This window comes from Podarcis tiliguerta, assembly GCF_965153285.1.
Source record: "Podarcis tiliguerta genome assembly, chromosome: 5".
Classification (NCBI taxonomy): domain Eukaryota; kingdom Metazoa; phylum Chordata; class Lepidosauria; order Squamata; family Lacertidae; genus Podarcis; species Podarcis tiliguerta.
Window position 1 is genome coordinate 50,307,219 of NC_139538.1, and position 17,648 is coordinate 50,324,866.

Here is a 17,648-nt window from a genome sequence, read left to right on the forward strand (position 1 = left end):
TCTCCCACTCCATATTTTTCAGGGTGGTCCCCATCGCCCTCTGGAGAGGCTTTTCAGGGAGTGCCAGTGATTGCAGTGGGATGGAGGGATGGGACACTTTCCTTCTGTGATTTCCTTCTATACAGTCATCTTAGGATCCATGCCATATTCTGGAGCCGAATGTGGATTATTCAAGCACACCCACTTAGAGATAACACTTCCAATCTCCGACTGCCACTAAGAAACCAGAGGGGCAACTGGAAGAAAAGGGAGTGGCAGCAAAGAACAACAAACCCAAACCCATTGTTATTCTACTGCCCAGATGCTTGCTCACTTTGGGGGGGAAAATTGGTGGAGTTAAAAAAGCAAAGCTAACCATACTTTAATTAAAAATATATATTCAAACTAATGAGCTTTTGGACTCAAATTGATTTCTTGCAAGGGATTAACACACAAATTAATTTGAAAGGGAAAAGCGTGCCAAAACCTTGGAAGGCAAGTCAGTCTGTTGAATGCTAAATAGGTACTCTGAGCCTGATACATACATACCTATATCACTAAAACGTATTTATTATTTGACATGGATGGACAAATTCATTACTGATATAATTGCTGTGTTTGGTGCTAAGTAACCTAGGGATCTAGGATACACACACACACACACATACCTATATACATAAACTTGTAAGGCTGTCTTTGCACAGCTGCTGTTGGAGGATTTGTGCTGCTGCATCACAATCCTGGATTTGCATGAAGTCAGGGTGGGGGAGGGGATGGAGGGCACAGGAAAGTGGCAGTATTAAACAACGACAGAGGTTTGAACAAAGTGAGGCTGGAGGGGTAAAGCAACCAAACCTAGCTCTTAAAATTCATGCAAGTGCTTTGTACAATGTTTATACTGGTTGAAGTTTTGGACCTTCCAGGGTGAACTGTAGATATAACACCAGAGTAAATAATCAAATTTGCTAACAAAGTATCCCAGTTCCCCTTCTTTTAGTCTCTTCACCGAGCAGTGCAATTACCAGTGCTATTTATATAAGAGTCAAGGCTTCCATACAATTGTATTTATATATGCAAACCAACTGTCAACAACTGCCTTTTGAAAACTGCACAACTCTAGTGACATATAATAGGGCAAGAACAATATTTGTATCATCATCATTGTTAATCTCACCATAACACTCCATATTTTTTATTTGAGGGTTGCCAAGTTTGGAGACAGATGACATATCCTGCACGAATGATTGTGTTCTCTTCATGTAACCTTTATATTGCTGCATAAAGACAGTGCTAAAGAAATCCGCCACAGATGAGATCTGACACAATTTCTGAATCTACCGTATTGCCCCAAATATAAGACACACCTGCAAATAAGCCACGTCTTTAAAATTCAAGGCTTATTTGTGGGTGCAGCCCACCTCCCAGCATTATGGCACTCCTGGCACTACCTCACCAAGCCAGCGCCGGGGGAGGCTTGGGAGTGCTGGGCAGGCTGCACACTATGGCCATGTGCTCCCGGGCTGCTTCCTTGGGGGGGAGGGCATGGTAAGGTTGCGAATATAAGCCACACTTTAACTTTTCACGGCCCAAATTTGGGGGGAGGAAAAAATGTGGCTTATATTCAGAATGAAATTTCAAGAAATGATAAACGGTATATGTTTTTCATAATTTATTTTGCTATGTAAAGTGTGTGGGAAAATACTCCTTGGGCCAGGCCCTGAAGAAGCGCATAGCAATAAATCTGCACTTCAGGAAGGAGCTCAGCTTCAGAGACTGCTAGAGGTCAGATATATTACTAATGAAATGTGTTCAGTATTGTTATACTTTGCCCTCTTGATGCAAGGGTGGCCAGAAGGTAGCTCAGTATCTACTGGTAGATCTTGGGGTGATTTGAAGTAGATCAACAAGGATTTCCGACTCTCAGTTTTTTTAAACAATCCCAACAACTACCCCACTCCCACCCTACCCCAAAATTATACTGCTGAAATGAAGAAAGTAGTCCGGGGGGGGGGGGCGATGACGACCCGGAGTCGATTGTTATGCAGATGTTCCATTCTGGTACTTAAAACAGAAATTCCTGGGCTCAGATTCTTTAAATTCGAAGAGAACCTCTTTTGCATTGACATCTGGTTGACTGAAATATGCCCACCCAAAAGAATAAAAAACAAAAACTATTTTTAAAAAACAGTCTTACATTTCTACAAAAAATCAACTTATCTACCTACTTGAGTGAGGAAGTCCTCATTATGTAGAAGGGAATATCCCACAGACACCACTGGTGATGTGGGACTGTACATGGTTTCATACATGAAGCTTTTCTTTTGTTATTTATGTTATCATCTGATTGTTATCGTTTGACAGAATGTGAGGGACATTTTTAAATTTACATGAGCATTTCTGGACAATGTAAGTTTAACGTTTGCATTCTCAAGTGACTCAGAGAGCTGCTTTAATCTTTGTGAAGATGCCTTACATGGAGACAGCCTCATGAGTTGCAGTGATCCATAAGGCCTAGATGGTCCATGAGGAGGGGGAAGCTTTCTTGTATTATAGCATTTTCCAGGGCTTTTTATGTCCAAGAGTTTTGTCCCTCTCTCCTTTCAGTGTAATTCCACCACAAAAGGAGCAATCCAGAACACTTTTGACTTAAGCTCTGGCTCCGGGCAATATAGGCACCAATATATATTCCCCCTGTCAGGGAAAAAGGTTGGCCAATCTCATTATAGAGTTTAAAACTTGAGTTTTCATATGATCAGCTTGCTTTAGCAGTGTATTCATGCTATTTCAAAACCTCTTGCATTATGGATACATGTGGTGTTGCACAATTTGGCATTTGTAAACGGATGACATCTGTTTCCTTTCTGCTGCATATGTGTTTGAGGAAATGGGATCACACACGCAATATTATCCAGTATTTCAAGTCCTGTGGAGCTGCTAATAACTACTCAATCAACCATTCCTGAGGACAGGAATGTGGCCAATGCAACACAATTTTTCTCAAAAAGGGACCCTGGGAGGATCTGGGAAATTACATGGCTGTTAGGTTAACATCTGTTCTTGGGAAACTTGTGGAAAGCATTGTTAAAGATGGAATTGTCAGGCATAATGAAGAACAAGCCCTGATTACTCTGAAAGATAGGAAGAAATGGCAGGATGAAGGATTCAAGAGACTATATGCTGCGAGGTGTGGAGAAGGTGGGTGTAGCCTTGTGGAAATGGCCTTGCAGGCCACAACTGGGCCCCGACAAGGCCTAATTGGGTCTGTGGGCCAGGGATTCCCCATGCCTGCTTTACTGCAAGATTTATGGTTAATCCAATTTTTAATTATGATTAACGGCAGGTCTACACCACACATTTAACGCATGTCCAAATCACATTTAAAGCACATGACGTCCCCCAAAGAACCCTGGGGACTGTAGTTTGTGAAGGATGCTGGAGACTGCAGCTCTGTCAGGAGAAAACTACAATTCCCAGCAAAGGCGCCAACTATGCAGGGCCCTGGGTGTCTGGGCACCCACAATTTTTTTATGAAGGGGCCAGGACCTCAAAGGTTCGATTTGGCGGCGTGCGCACATTCCCGCCACATGTGTGATGTCAGCACGCTGCAGGGTGTGCCAACGTCATGTCAGCATATGCACACACCATGGTGATGTCAGCAAGCCCCGGGCACTCACTGTCATGGGGGCAAGGCAGCACGTCTGATACCCAGGATTCTTTGGGATATGTCATGTGCTTTAAATGTTCATTGGAAGTGCTTTAAATGAGATGGATCTTTCATTTATTCATTCATGTGTTAGTTCAGTGCATGTTCGGATTCTACTTTACCTATGTTTCTGTTTGTTTACTTTTCCAGTTGTGACTGAATTGTTTAGGAGGAGTATTCGTTGATTTACTTTACAGCTTTATATCTGTCGTATTTTCTTTTTTTGAAAAAAGTAGTCTTGCTAAAACAGAACCAGCTTGGCTTCTACAAGGGTAAGTCCTACCTCAATAACCTTTTAGAATTCTTTGCAGAGCATCAACAAGCATATGATAGCTCTAATCCAGTCTACATTGTGTACTTAGACTTTCAAAAAGCTTTCGATAAAATCCCTCGCCACAGACTCCTGGATAAACTTTGCAGTTATCAGATAAGAGGAAAGGTTCCATTATGGATCAGTAACTAAAGCAGCATTTCTCAAAGAGTATTCTAGGAAAAGAATTGGCGGTTACAGATGACGAGAAGCCTAGGAGCCTTTTAATTTTACCACCCTCAGACAAGAGAGGTGCCATCTCTCACATCCACCATGAAGTTCTACTGCCTTCTGAACTGAGCCTCAGGGTAGGTCAGGTATAGCACATTAAACCTATAATTCCCCTACAGCCAAGTAGGAGATGCATTCCCTTATAATAAACAACAGTTCCTATCAAAGCAGAATCCAAATAAACAGAGTCCATTTTCGTCACAGTCCCCCTGTTCTGCAAAGTAGTCTAAGGAGTTCTGTGAAGAAGAAATTGTAATGATGGACAAGTGCACCCAATTTGTTATCTCCATTGAGCTGCAGCCATTAAATGTGCTACTCAAGCAGTGGTCCTGGGAATCCCTTCTTCCCTCACTGCACTTCCTATGGATTACGGTAAATTAGTAGCAGCCAGCAGAAGAGTGCAGGCTGGATGGCATTGCTTACGCAGCTTCCAACGCGTACGTGCTGCTGGTGGCCTGGAGGACCTCTGTACCAAGATTTCCCACTACATAAGAACTGACTGTCAAACATACTATTTGTCTCTTCACCATCCCAAAATCCAAGATGGCTTTCCTTTTATAGGGTGAAGTAATTTCCACAGAATGCCAGCTCACGTATGCCACTGTGGAATAATAGTGGAGATCAGGTTTGTGGGTGTTACGTGAAGGTGCCTTTGTTCTTTAATAAAAGGACACCATTCCTTTTATTCTTTGTAATACCCTGAACGACTTGACAATATCAATGAAAAACAACACTAACCTCAATTTTAAATATCCAGTTATGGAAATGTCTAAGAACTGCCTTCTTTTATCAAAAACAAGAGGGAGAGGGAGATGTAATTAGATGGGTAATGTAGCTATTATCAGATAAAGAAAATCATTCATACAGATGTATGGCAAAAGCCAATATAAATACATATACATTTTAAACTTTAATCGCATAGTGCCATCTTCTACATTACTGTATTTAAAGAGAAGGTCACACACAGGTAATTTTTATGTACAGAAATCTGAATGAGGATGTGCTATGATTGGACAAGAAAACAGCATTTGTTGTTCATTACAATTTTGTTTCCTTTTCCTATTCCTCCTCCCTACCAAAATAAAGTATTTCCAGTGAGATAAAACAAGATTTATTTCTATGTGTCTCACATAAGTAAGCAGAACAGACAATCAAATGGACTCAAATGGCCATAGTGAGAGTGCTTATTCTGATAAATAATACTTGTTTGTTTTTATCTGTGATGTTTTTCTCATAACTGATGCTTCACCTATGCATAGAGCGTGATGATGTGTGCCAACAGAGACCTGTATTTGAAAGAAACTACTGAAATTCAGCCATGAAGACACAGTCACCCACGCTTGTATGTAAGAATCAAAGATTGAGGTCCTGTTATTAGCCGCAGTAATGTCAACAATGGGAGGCCAGGAAAGCACCACTACCCTGCCACTGGTAGTCACTAATAGCTGGACCTGGAGGTCATTAAAGCCCACAAAGTGATAAATGCATAAAGAAATAATCCTGTTCATTCATTTTTGGATTAAAAAAAATGCCATGGTCATATCAAACCTTATGCTTTTTTCTCTATGTTATAATTGAATATCTAATTTTATAACAATTCTAACTAACATGATATTAAACATGTGATATGGTGATGAGTCTTCTTTTTTTACTGTTTGAAAAGAGCTATACTAATGTATGAACTTACAAATTATTTTTTAAAGACCCTTGAGCTGAACAGATTTTTGAAAGGCTTGCCTTCTGGACACATTTCTAGGAGGGATTCAAATGTCAAATTGAATTAAAGCACAAGAAGAAGACTTTAAAGATGGTGTGCTTTCCAAAGCTCTCCTTACATTGATTCAGAATTTACACAAATTCTTCTGAAAAAGATATGGAAGAGCTCTGGTGATTTTTCCTTGTCAAACTGAGGGCTTGAAAAAATGACCTTCTCAGAGGTAGCAAGAGGCCCATTCTACCTGCATGTAGCTAAAGAGCTGGAAAGCAGTACTGCTCCATTACGTACCACAGGGGTAAACTGATGGGTTGAGAAAGTCAACCATTCTTCTCTGGCTCAAGTTTTGATCCAGCTGGGACTTATAAAGATCAGCTCTCCTTTGAGTCAGGTTTTAATGAACCCCCAATATATATTTTTTGTAGCCTGGCTCAGGGAAACCTCTCTATTAGATTGCAACTCACAAACTGGTTAGGCCAGAATCCAGTAGCACTAAATCATCTTTTGTCATCCATGGCTCCTCACCCAGTCCTCTTCAATGGCTTCACTTTCCTCTTGGCTCCCTGCCCTACAGTCCCCTTGCATTGAAAGCTTACACCATTTGTGGATTGGGATGCCTGTCTTCTCCAGAGAAAATATTGCTCTTTTTGGGAGTTGACCTGGTCTGAACCCATAAACCATACATTTCAGCTTCATTCAATGCCCAGATGTATTTAGTTCCTGTTCTCATTCACCATGACTGCCAATGAATAGTCCAATTTTTCTTCTTTCCATGCTGTGCAAATGAGGTAATGGAGCATTCTTCAGTCAAGATCTACTGTCACAAAAGAGGTCATGCTTCCAGTATCAATAGTTCAATTCAGCAAAAGGAAATTACAATAGTCAGACACATATTTCAGGATATTCAGCAAAAAAAAAACCCCCAAAGAAGTGTCACATTGCATTCATTGCTATCTCAGAATATTTGTTTCTTGTTCAAAATAAAGCAGAAATTAGTATTGAAACCAAAAGGCATTAAAACGTTGTTCTTGAGTTATGTTCGGGGCAGTCCCACCAACAGAATGCCGAAGCCATGTCGACGCCATATGTACATACCAAAGCCTTATGATAACTATATCCCAGATTCTAAACATGAATTGAATCGGTTTGATGGCTAGTCCAGAAACCACCAAGATGAAATGCTAAAAGCATCACCAGGAAGCACAGCAAGGTGTTTTCTTTTCTTTTGTTAGATTCCAGGTACAGAATGCGCTGATTTCATCTGGTCTGCAGTGTGCTGGGGAAATTTGACCATTTCCCAGTGATGATCCCCCTTCCTCTGTCATCAGCCCTAGAAAAGAGCTGTGATTTTTGTTGGAATTGTAGCTGGGGAGGGAATAATTAAACCTCTGCTCCTGTGCACTGTGGTCTCACTGAAAATTCCTCTGCTTGCTAGTGGTGCCCTCATTTTCATCTGAAATCGGAGCAGGATTATATGTGGGGTTTTTTAAAGCTGCTTAAAAGTTATGGCCTTGTTCCTGCTTTCTATGAGGTTGATTCACATGAAGGAAGAAGAAAATACAAGGGCAAGAGAGTGTAAGATCTATTTTTGGTTGGCAGCCTTACACTCCTGGGCCATCCTCACCCAGGTGGGGTTTTGAATTTGTATGATTTCACCACTGGTGACCTTCTCATTCATTCCAAAAGATAAGTGGTGTGCTGTCCAAGGAATTTCTAAGGGGGCCCTTCCAAAAATAGGTCACAAACAGAATTTGTGCTTATGGTACCTTGGTTTACTAGCAGCAGCTGGCAGTGTGTCATTTTAAATGTAATGCTAGATGGGGATTTTGAATTTTTCCCCTCGTTCCTAAAAATGTGCATTTAGGTGACTTGGACTTCATAGCTTTGTGAGGTGTGTGGGAGTTCTTTGGAAAGTAATGTGTATTATTTCACTTCAGAATGTGGCAAGGCAGGCCTCCTGCTCTCGGGAGACCCCCAGTCATGTCACCTTATACATCTGCCTACTCCTTCACCCTTGACACCTTTTAGAAGAGTTTGAAGAAGAAGAGTTTGGATTTGATATCCCGCTTTATCACTACCTGAAGGAGTCTCAAAGTGGCTAACATTCTCCTTTCCTCCCCCCCCCCCAACAAACACTCTGTGAGGTGAGTGGGGCTGAGAGACTTCAGAGAAGTGTGACTAGCCCAAGGTCACCCAGCAGCTGCATGTGGAGGAGTGGAGACGCGAACCCAGTTCACCAGATTACGAGTCTACTGCTCTTAACTACAGTATATTCCTTTGTTTACTTTAAAACATTGGTAAGGCAGTCCTGCTGTGTTGGGGGGCGTCCTGTTCATCCTGTTCAATGGAACCCTGGACATCTGCCCCAAAATCCTGCCTTGACAGCACCACTGCTCATTTGGGTGGACACAAGGGGGTGGGAGAGACAGGGGAGGAAGAACTGTGATATTCCAGACACTGTGCAATCATCTCTCTGTCTCCATCCAGGACCCACACAGGCCTTCAGAGGCAGGAGCAAATGAGCAGTTGGTGGATCTGGTTCTAAATATTGCCAAGGCTAATTCAAATAGCCCTTGGTTGGGTTCTGTGAGATCAGACATCTAGACAGCACTGGTGACTACAATGGTTTCTTATCTCTCCTTGGGATTGCAGAGACTTTATCCACAAGTCCCCAGCAGATCTGGCAGTCTGGGGGAACCACCACACCTCACAGACAGCAGGACAACAAATGTACCACCTGGAGGCTTTAAGGGCCAGCCTTATTGTTTTAAAGTGGGGAACATATTTCAGAACAGGTCACCCACTGGGCATCTTGCTTTTCTTTCCTCACCCTTGGAGTGGTCTTGTACATAGTCAAAACCCCATTTAATGGGACTCCTTAGCAGTGTTGTTAATTCGGCGCAAAGGCACACCCAAAAGGGAAGGCTATTGGACAGATCCAAATAATAGCCTCTGATTTTGCTGCTCCACCCAAACCTGCCACCTAGGGCATGTGCCCCCTTTTGTCTCCCCTGCAACCACTTCCCCACCAATCCAACACTACTGTGCATATTCATCTTAATGAGTGTAGACTGCAAGGTAAAAACTGCACCCTGCAAAAATGACAAGTAGAGATCTCTCACATACAAAACTTACTGATTTCAGGTGCACAAGCCCTTGTACAGACAAAATACATGGTACTTAAGGGTGGGGCTGGCGGGTGCAATCCCAACACCCTCCTTTCCATGCACTCACTTCAAGCTGTGTGAAAAGGGCTGATACCCGAGGTAGTAGGTGGTAAACAAAATAGGGCAACGTATTAGAAAGGTACATTGTTAATTTAAACAGAGGAGAAGCTGCAAAATATTTCAGACACACACAGTGCTCATTTCTCACACACGCATACACAATAGGGTTGCCACCTTTTAACCTGGCCAATTATGGCACAGCCCAGCTATTCAACGCATCAACAGGGGAAAATGAGTCAAATATCAAGGGGCTTATTGTGAACATACTGTAGTTATATTCGTGGGTGTCTATTCATTTTTAGCACAGTTGCCAAACAGTAATAAAACAGGTGTTAGTGTGATTACGAACAAACACAATAGACAGAAAACTCAAGGGTTTTCAAAAATCCTCACTTTTATAATAACCTACAGAGGAAGAGAGCCAACGTATTTTCCCACAGATGGAATTATATAAAATCCTGGATGCAAGACAGAAATTGAGATATCAAAATACAAAGAGCTGCTTCCCTTAACAAAAAACATCTGCTGAAAAGTTGTTTACCTCCTAGAGAAATGCTAAGGAGTCTAATTCATTCTGAAGCAAAACTAAAATGGTAGGTGCACTTCCCAGTGATTTTCAGAGACATTCATCAAGTTATTCAAGTGTTAAATGTTTTGAAACCATATAGATTTTTTTAAATGTCAAAAAATATCAGTTTACTACTTAACAAAGTCATTCCATTTCCCTTAATCTTGAAACACTGAACAGCCTCTTAATATGGAAAAGCACAATGAGACAAGTTATTCACTGACATTTCACATCAATCACTCGAATTGCAACAGACATAAATTTCCATATAATCTGACACAATTATTACAAAGCCATATCACAGCTTCTAGAAGTATAAATACAATTTTCCATTTTAGCCAAGCTGAATAAAATATTCACTTGCAACAATACATTATTTTGTACCTTGTTTGGTTGTGCTATTTTAAACAATCTGGTGTTCTGATAGTAAATACACTAGGCTGGTTCAGATGTAATGCTAAGCCATAGTTTAGACAAAGCATAATTTAATTCTACAAGAATGAAGCGAAGGGGCCCTAAGATCACACACTCCACTGCCTGCCGTCCAAGCATGGACGCTAGTTTAGAAGCTTTCGTCTCTGTTTAAATCAAACACAGTTCCATATATCATCTGAATTTGGACAAACTGTGCTTATTTATAACTATGGTTTTCTGAAACAAGCTTTACCACAGTTTAGAGCTCAGCCATAATGCTAAACTGTTGTTAATCTAAAATGGTATTGCAAGTTTCTGATCTCTCTTCATGGCCACAGCGGAGGAGGTAAGGGAATGGGGAAGTACACAAGTACTGTGACTCATCCTCATAATGTTAAGCATGGTTTAATATTACCTGTGAGCCCTTCAATTTGCTTAGAAATAAGTACCATTAATTTCCATGCTGATTAATTCCAAAAAGGCAGTGATCCTAAATACACCTGAGAGTGCTGTGGCAAGTAAATGAAGCATGGATCTAAAACCCTTCCATGTGTGGGTGGAGGACTTTTCTGCCAGGGGAGTTGAAGGAAGAAGTGATGGCCAAAAGGAAGGACCAAAAGCTCTCCCCTCACCCACAAATTTCCTCACAAATTCACTTTCTTGTCCTCATTTGCAAAGAGAAGATATAAGGTAGAGACAGAGCATGTTGTTCTGTCATGAAGTTGTGAGACTCAGCACATTCACCTAGACCAGGGGTAGCAAAGATGGTGTCTTCCAAATAATTTGGACTTCCATAATCTCTTACCATTGGCCATTCTGGCTGGACCTGATAGTAGTCAAAACATCTGGAGGACACCATGTAAGCTAACCCTGACCTAGATCTTCCTTCTATTGAAATTATTCTGCTTTACTTTTAAGTAAATAAAGTAAAAATAGGGATGTAAGCATGCCTTTTTATTGCTAATAACTTTTAAAAAAACCTTATGAAAAATGGTTAATACAGCATGAAATATAGGAAGCTTTTTTAAAAATCCAAATGATAGTTTTCCAGAAATGAAGAGTAATAGAAAGCAATAATTTAAATTAAAGACGAAAATTATTGGTTGCCAATCACTACCTTGTTCATGTCATAAAGAAATGAGACTCTTCTGTACTAAGAAATGAAAAAAGACTTAATTTTTGGACACTTGCAATATCAGTGAGGATGTTATTAACACAGAGACTAGTGACTTTAAAAAAAGATTTACTTCTTGTGGGAAGCACCCTTAGATTTAAAGGACTTGGAACCCACTAGCTTATAGTAAAGTGGATATAGCTCAGCTGTAATTGTCTGAGTTCAGCAGTTTCTGGGAAGCTAAAAAATGCAATTTAAAGTAATTCATTTCCAGTCCAAAGGAACAAGTTGATTCAGTGGCATGTTGTAGTACAAACAAATTTACTAACAAAGGACTAAGTTGTGGTTTCAGCCAATCAAATTCATTGGCAATGCACCATTGATTCTGGGAGTAGTAGGATATTGCAGTACATCGAATTAATCTGTTTCTGAAATTGCCCATAACAAACTCCCAATAAACCAAGTTTAGAACTGTCCAATCTAATCCAGACATCATTGATGACAGGGACCTGGTTCACATGTAATGCTAAACCAAAATATGGCTTAGTGTGGATGAGAATGCATGCTAGTGCACAGTGAGCAAAGCACAGCCACTTTGCTTTTCCCCCATTCCTGCTGCCATGCTACTAGGAGCTAAGTCATGGTTTGGTTTAGTGTTTAACCTGAACACTGAACAATGAACACTGAAGCTGGCTTCAGTGTTTGCCTTAATCCAAAGAAACCATGACCAGCATTCAAGTTTTGTTCTTTGGGGAAGACAAACCACAAGCAAAGGTTCAAAAGTAACTTGAAGCCTAACCACAGTTAAGTTCCAGTTGTTGTTGTTTAGTCGTGTCCGACTCTTCGTCTCCTCCAGCACCATAATTCAAAAGCATCAATTCTTCGGTGATCAGCCTTCTTTATGGTCCAGCTCTCACTTCCATACATCACTACTGAGAAAACCATAGCTTTAACTATACGAACTTTTGTCGGCAAGGTGATGTTTCTACTTTTTAAGATGCTGTCTAGTTTTGTCATTGCTTTTCTCCCAAGAAGCAGGCATCTTTTAATTTCGTGGCTGCTGTCACCATCTGCATTGATCATGGAGCCCAAGAAAGTAAAATCTCTCACTGCCTCCATTTCCTCCCCTTCTATTTGCCAGGAGGTGATGGGACCAGTGGCCATGATCATCTTTTTTTGATGTTGAGCTTCAAACCATATTTTGCACTCTCCTCTTTCACCCTCATTAAAACGTTCTTTAATTCCTCCTCACTTTCTGCCATCAAGGTTGTGTCATCTGCATATCTGCGGTAGCAGGACAAAAATGGGAGAGGAACAAAGCACCTTTGATTTTTCTCTGTGTGCACCACTCATTTCTCACTTTCTCATACACTCTAAGGCTAAAGCCATAGATTTATTTAGCATTATGTGTAGATAAAGCCACTCCCTTCCTTTTTTAAATTTATCCATATTTTGGTCCTTTCTGTGTTTGGCTGTGTACTTTTCAAATGTGCCAAGTGTTTAGGATATCTTTGACACACATGGGCCTTCTAAAGATAACACTATGCAGCAGTGGGCAGTTGTTCAGATGCTACTGTTCTTACGTATTGGCAAGCTGCAGATTTCTAGAGCAGTTACCCATAGTTGGCTGAGCAGTTTTCAAGCATGGCTGACAATGGCTGAATGGAAGCTCTGACCCCCTTGTTGTTGTTCTTGGCACATGCCTGTCTCGGGAGACAATGGAACAATGCCCCTTTGGGGGTAAAGCCAAACCACTGGAAAGTTACAACACCTGTTGTGGCTGTAGAGACTGATATGGGACAGATAGGCTTTATTGCAGGTGGGGCAGATGACAGCGTCCAGTTTTGCTACTACTACAAGTGCACCATGGCATCTCTTCTCTCTGTGCTCCTCCCAGCAGTCATTCCTCCTCTGGTCACTGCTGTGGATACACAACCTGACTGTCTGTATCCAGGTACTGCAATCGTCTGCAAGGGATTCCCATATGGCAGGGTTAATGTTGCCAGCCTTCATGTTACGTTTGCAGACATCTTTGTAACACAGAGCTGGTCTGCCAACAGACCTAGCACCTGAGACCAGGCCTCCATAAAGCATGTCCTTGGGGATCCTGCCATCTTCCAAGCCAGCATGGACATCTCTAAGATAGAAGTGCAAACATGCTGGGAATATGGGCTTGGGAGAGCGCATCTTTGTTTGAGACTCTGTCCTGCCATGTGATGCCCAAAATCTTCCTGACACAGCACATATGGAAGGCATTGATGCATTGCTCCTGTCATGTGTAAGTTGCCCATGACTCACTTCCATAAAGCAGCATGCTCAAGATACAAGCCTGGTAAACCTTCATCTTTATATTAGACATTAGCATTTTGGTGAAGTGAGCCATTTTCGTAGCCACCTTGCGAATACGTTTGTCCAGCTCAATGTCAATGGAGAGGTTGCTGATTATGATGGAATCCAGGTTGACAAAATCATCTACCAACTCAAGCACATGGTCACCAATGCTGGTGTGTGGAGTGCCAACAACATACTGACCCAGGATGTTGGTCTTTGTTAGGCTGATGATGAGGCCAAACTCATAGATGAAATATAATAAATGCTGGAACTATCAGACACTGGGCATGTAATAATTCTCAATCGTCTACAGGGATCACTCATACAATTGTGCTGAGTACATAAGCCTAGTCCTAAAGCAATATACACACTCTGCAAATATTTATGAATCCATTTCAGTTTAGAAATCTGTTTTGGCAGGTACACTGGATCTGAGTAGGAGTTCCACGAAACAGAAATATGGGAAGAGAGGCATTTGCTCCAATGAACAAAGGGGGAAATGGCATTTATTTATTGGACTGGATTGGTAAAAAGGCCTAATGCGTAAGTTTTAAGTAATAACATTTGCAAGAATTATATAACAAAACTAGGTGATGTGAAAGAATATGAAAGGAAGCAAATGTTACTGTAATAATATTACTATACTTAGCATTTCTGAGAGATATGCATTATCTTCTCAAACATTAAGATTTAAGGGCTTGTTTGCATTAGAACTTGGCGCTATGAGTATCAAACATTGCCCTTGAAATAATCCATTACTATCCTAGTAATAATCTACACATTGACCTGCTTTAATTGTTTATCTGAAAACAGGATGTTACACAACATAAGCTTACATTGGCTGACTGCAAAAGTAAATTATGAGTTCTAAAGTACATTAGGAAAAAACATGACCTGATTACAGCTCTTTGATTCAGATTCAGATGTAGATGGTAGCATGGAGGTACTTTTGCAACCTACAAGATAAAACTGAATCATTCTTTGGGCAAGGCAAATGTTTACAAAAATCTTGCTGTTTATTTTTGAGTTGTACAATAAAATTGTCATTAACAGCCTGAGCTATGCTGTTTTCCAAACTATTTGGCCACCAATTTGCAACCCTTTACGTATATTTTTCATTATATATATATATAATTATTCCTGCTGAACTAAAAACAAAGATATGCATAACTTAAAACTGTAGATATATATGGAATCATGAATCAGGAGATCCCTGATTCAAATGTAGTCTACCTTTCTACAAGCAGCACATTTTATAACACTGCTTGCACATATTTCCTCTTTGTGTCTAAAAGTTCATTTTGTGGTTTGGGTAGCCACTGAAGAAGTGAAGTACACAGGACTTTCAAATGTTGTTATACTATAGGTCCCATCACACTGGACTATGCTGTCTGGGGTTGATGAGGATTGGAGTCAAACAATATTTGGAAGTGCATAGGTTCCCCATCCATGAGACAGATGCTGCTCAACACAGGCAGTTTATTGTGTGAAGTGACTCCCCACATGGCTTAAACAGTTTCTTGCATGCCAGAAAGTTACCTCCTCTGAAAATAGAGTGACTAGCTGCTGTAGTTGAAACTGTGTGAACCACAGTACTGGGGACATATGGGGTTCTATTCAGCTAAGGTCTAAGTAGAGGGAGGAATTCAATGATGCACTACGCAAAGCACAAGCATTTCAGTTTGTCAGATGAAACAATCCTCCCTCTCCTCCTGCTGCATGCTATTCTAGGGGTTCTCTGGACCACCCACCCCCCAGAGCCATTTTTGGGGTGAGCAGAGGGAAAGTACAAGAGGTAATCTTTGTACAGGACTTCTGCTGACTGGTTCATTAGACATCTGATGGCAGCCCTGTACAGTACAGGGAAGTTTCTGATGTTTTACTGTGTTTGATGTTTTAATTTTTTGAAAGTCGCCCAGAGTGGCCCAGTCAGATGAGCGGCGTATTATTATTATTATTCCAACTGAAAAGAATGTCATTTAGTTATGTTTATTAACTTGAATGGGTCTACTCTGAGTAGGATGTACATTGAATACAAACCATTGCTTCCAACACACAAGGGATCCATGTGGTGCTTCATTCTGACAGCAATCGTGCTGTGAAAATAATGTCTAAAGCAGTCCAAAGATATTTAACTATCTTATTTTACTGACAAGCTGTTCCTGTGTCTACCAAGCCCAGCAGGAGCAACTTTTTCACAGCTTGATCAAGGCACCAGTTGATCCCTTAGCAATATCATCTTGAAAATGTTGGAAAATGTCTCCTCCATCTTGAGCCAGGCGTACCATTATGCTCTCTCCTAATTTTACGCCAATCTTTTTCAAGTATATCAAGACATCCTAAAGCTCCATTTTTGCCTATATTCTTCATTTGACCTTTAAGGGTGAAAAGCTTCACTGCTGTTTTTTTAAAATATATATATAGTTTCCTACAAATCCTACAAGTTCACCTTCAAAACCCTTCCCTTACCTTGCTTGTTCTACATTTTAAAAAGAAAAAGAAGAGAAAGCTTTGCTTCCAAGTAAGATAGGCAGGTAGGTAGCAGGTGAAAAAAAAAAAAGACAAAAGTGCTCTCCACCATGAATTAATCCCATGTTCATATTCCTTTTCTCACACTTTTCTTTAAATTGAAGCACTATTCTAACTAGTGTTTTCACTCAATTAAAATTGATCATATAATTTATGCAGCACAAACCTATGTCTATTCACAAATAAGTTCCATTTTGTTCTATGCCATTCACTCTGAATTAAATGTGTAAAGAATTCCTGCCTTACAGGGCAACTCTATACAAGTGCACTGAAAAGCAAATCCCATTGATCTCAATGGTGCTAACTTCTGAGCAAGTGGGCATAGGGCCACTCCCATCCTTAGTTACAATCCCATATACAGTATGCCTGTTTCCAGGTAAGTGGATGTAGGGCTGCAGTCCTATCAGCTGACTACTCAGTTTAATTTGTATATGAGCAAAACAGACAATTGGAAGCAAAGAATAAATTAAAACCGTACTTCTTGAGATAATATATGCTGTACATAAGATAGGACGCCTATTCCTCGATAGTGCTTGCCATCTACCGTTTCTATCAGTAATTATTTAAAAAGTACTTCTTTTTTTAACTACAACCTGGTATTTTGTTGTATCTTTATTGTGACTTAAATTTAAGTAAGCCACCTTGAGATGAGCGGAAGCCTCAGAAAGAAAAAAGGTTACGACACTTTGTAAATACACTACAGACCTAACCTCGCAAATAAGAATGTAAATAGAGCAGGGAGAATTGCTGACTGTACCACTTCAAAGCAGCAGATGTAAGGCCATGTTTTTGAATACTCCCCCGTCATAAAAAATAATTCCTGGATGTAAATAAATTAACACACCAAGGTGTGAAACTATGATAAAACTTTCTCCATCGTGTGCTAGTTCAGTTCATGCAGGGCATTTGTTGGGGGGAGGGGTTTGGTGAAGGGAATATAAAAGGTAACCCCCGCCAGAAGTGTGAAGTGGCTCTGTCCAGACTTCTAGCAGCTTAGCCCTTGTTATGGAAAGAGCCGCCTCACAGGAAGAAAGAGGAGGCAGCTGGGTGGTTCTGTGTGGGCGAGGAGCAAAGGAACAAAATAGTAGTTGCCAAGGCGCCACGTTCAAGCAAGCTCCCTCACATTTGAGCTCAGCGCTCTGGCTGAAAAGGGCACCTCTCGTTTTCCCTTTCCAGCAGACACAGCTAAAATGAACCTAGGCTCCTTGTTCCAGTATATCTTCCTGACGGAGCAAAAAGTAGAGGGCATGCAACGTCTCATGCACCAAGGTTGGTGGCCACACCATCCTTGTGGAATTTGAAGCAAGCGCTTGCCATCTGGGCACACGTTAAATGGACCAAATTAATCCCCTCGACCCACCTAATGTGCTTGTGTTTTTTTGTTTTGTTTTAAATGCCTACCTCAATCCTGGGTTACTCTGCGTAGTAAGTGTTCACAGCACCCGAAAACGGGAATAGCGCCTGGACATTTTCTCTCACAGCTCCAGTTCTATGAATCCTAGACTTGAGCTTTTTAAATGAAAACTGA

General features: G+C 40.9%; 2 protein-coding genes and 1 long non-coding RNA gene across 5 annotated transcripts in view; 1 reads left to right on the forward strand and 2 right to left on the reverse strand.

The window, feature by feature from the left end:
* Positions 1-17,648, reverse strand: part of LOC310677915 (uncharacterized protein) — a 116,461-nt gene that overhangs the window by 14,281 nt on the left and 84,532 nt on the right. The window lies entirely within an intron of this gene.
* On the reverse strand, positions 1,033-17,644 carry LOC310677916. The gene is made up of 3 exons (XR_014511514.1): positions 17,522-17,644; positions 14,486-14,547; positions 1,033-2,113 (listed from the first exon to the last, which is right to left on the reverse strand). It is a non-coding gene; the product is annotated as an uncharacterized lncRNA (long non-coding RNA).
* CCDC172 (coiled-coil domain containing 172) overlaps positions 17,096-17,648 on the forward strand; it is a 53,355-nt gene continuing 52,802 nt past the window's right edge. For all 3 annotated transcript variants that reach the window (XM_083441139.1, XM_083441137.1, XM_083441138.1), the window contains exon 1: positions 17,096-17,389. In XM_083441139.1, the coding sequence (XP_083297265.1) occupies positions 17,311-17,389 (79 nt within the window). In that variant the 5' untranslated portion in view covers positions 17,096-17,310. The remainder of the gene's footprint in view (positions 17,390-17,648) is intronic.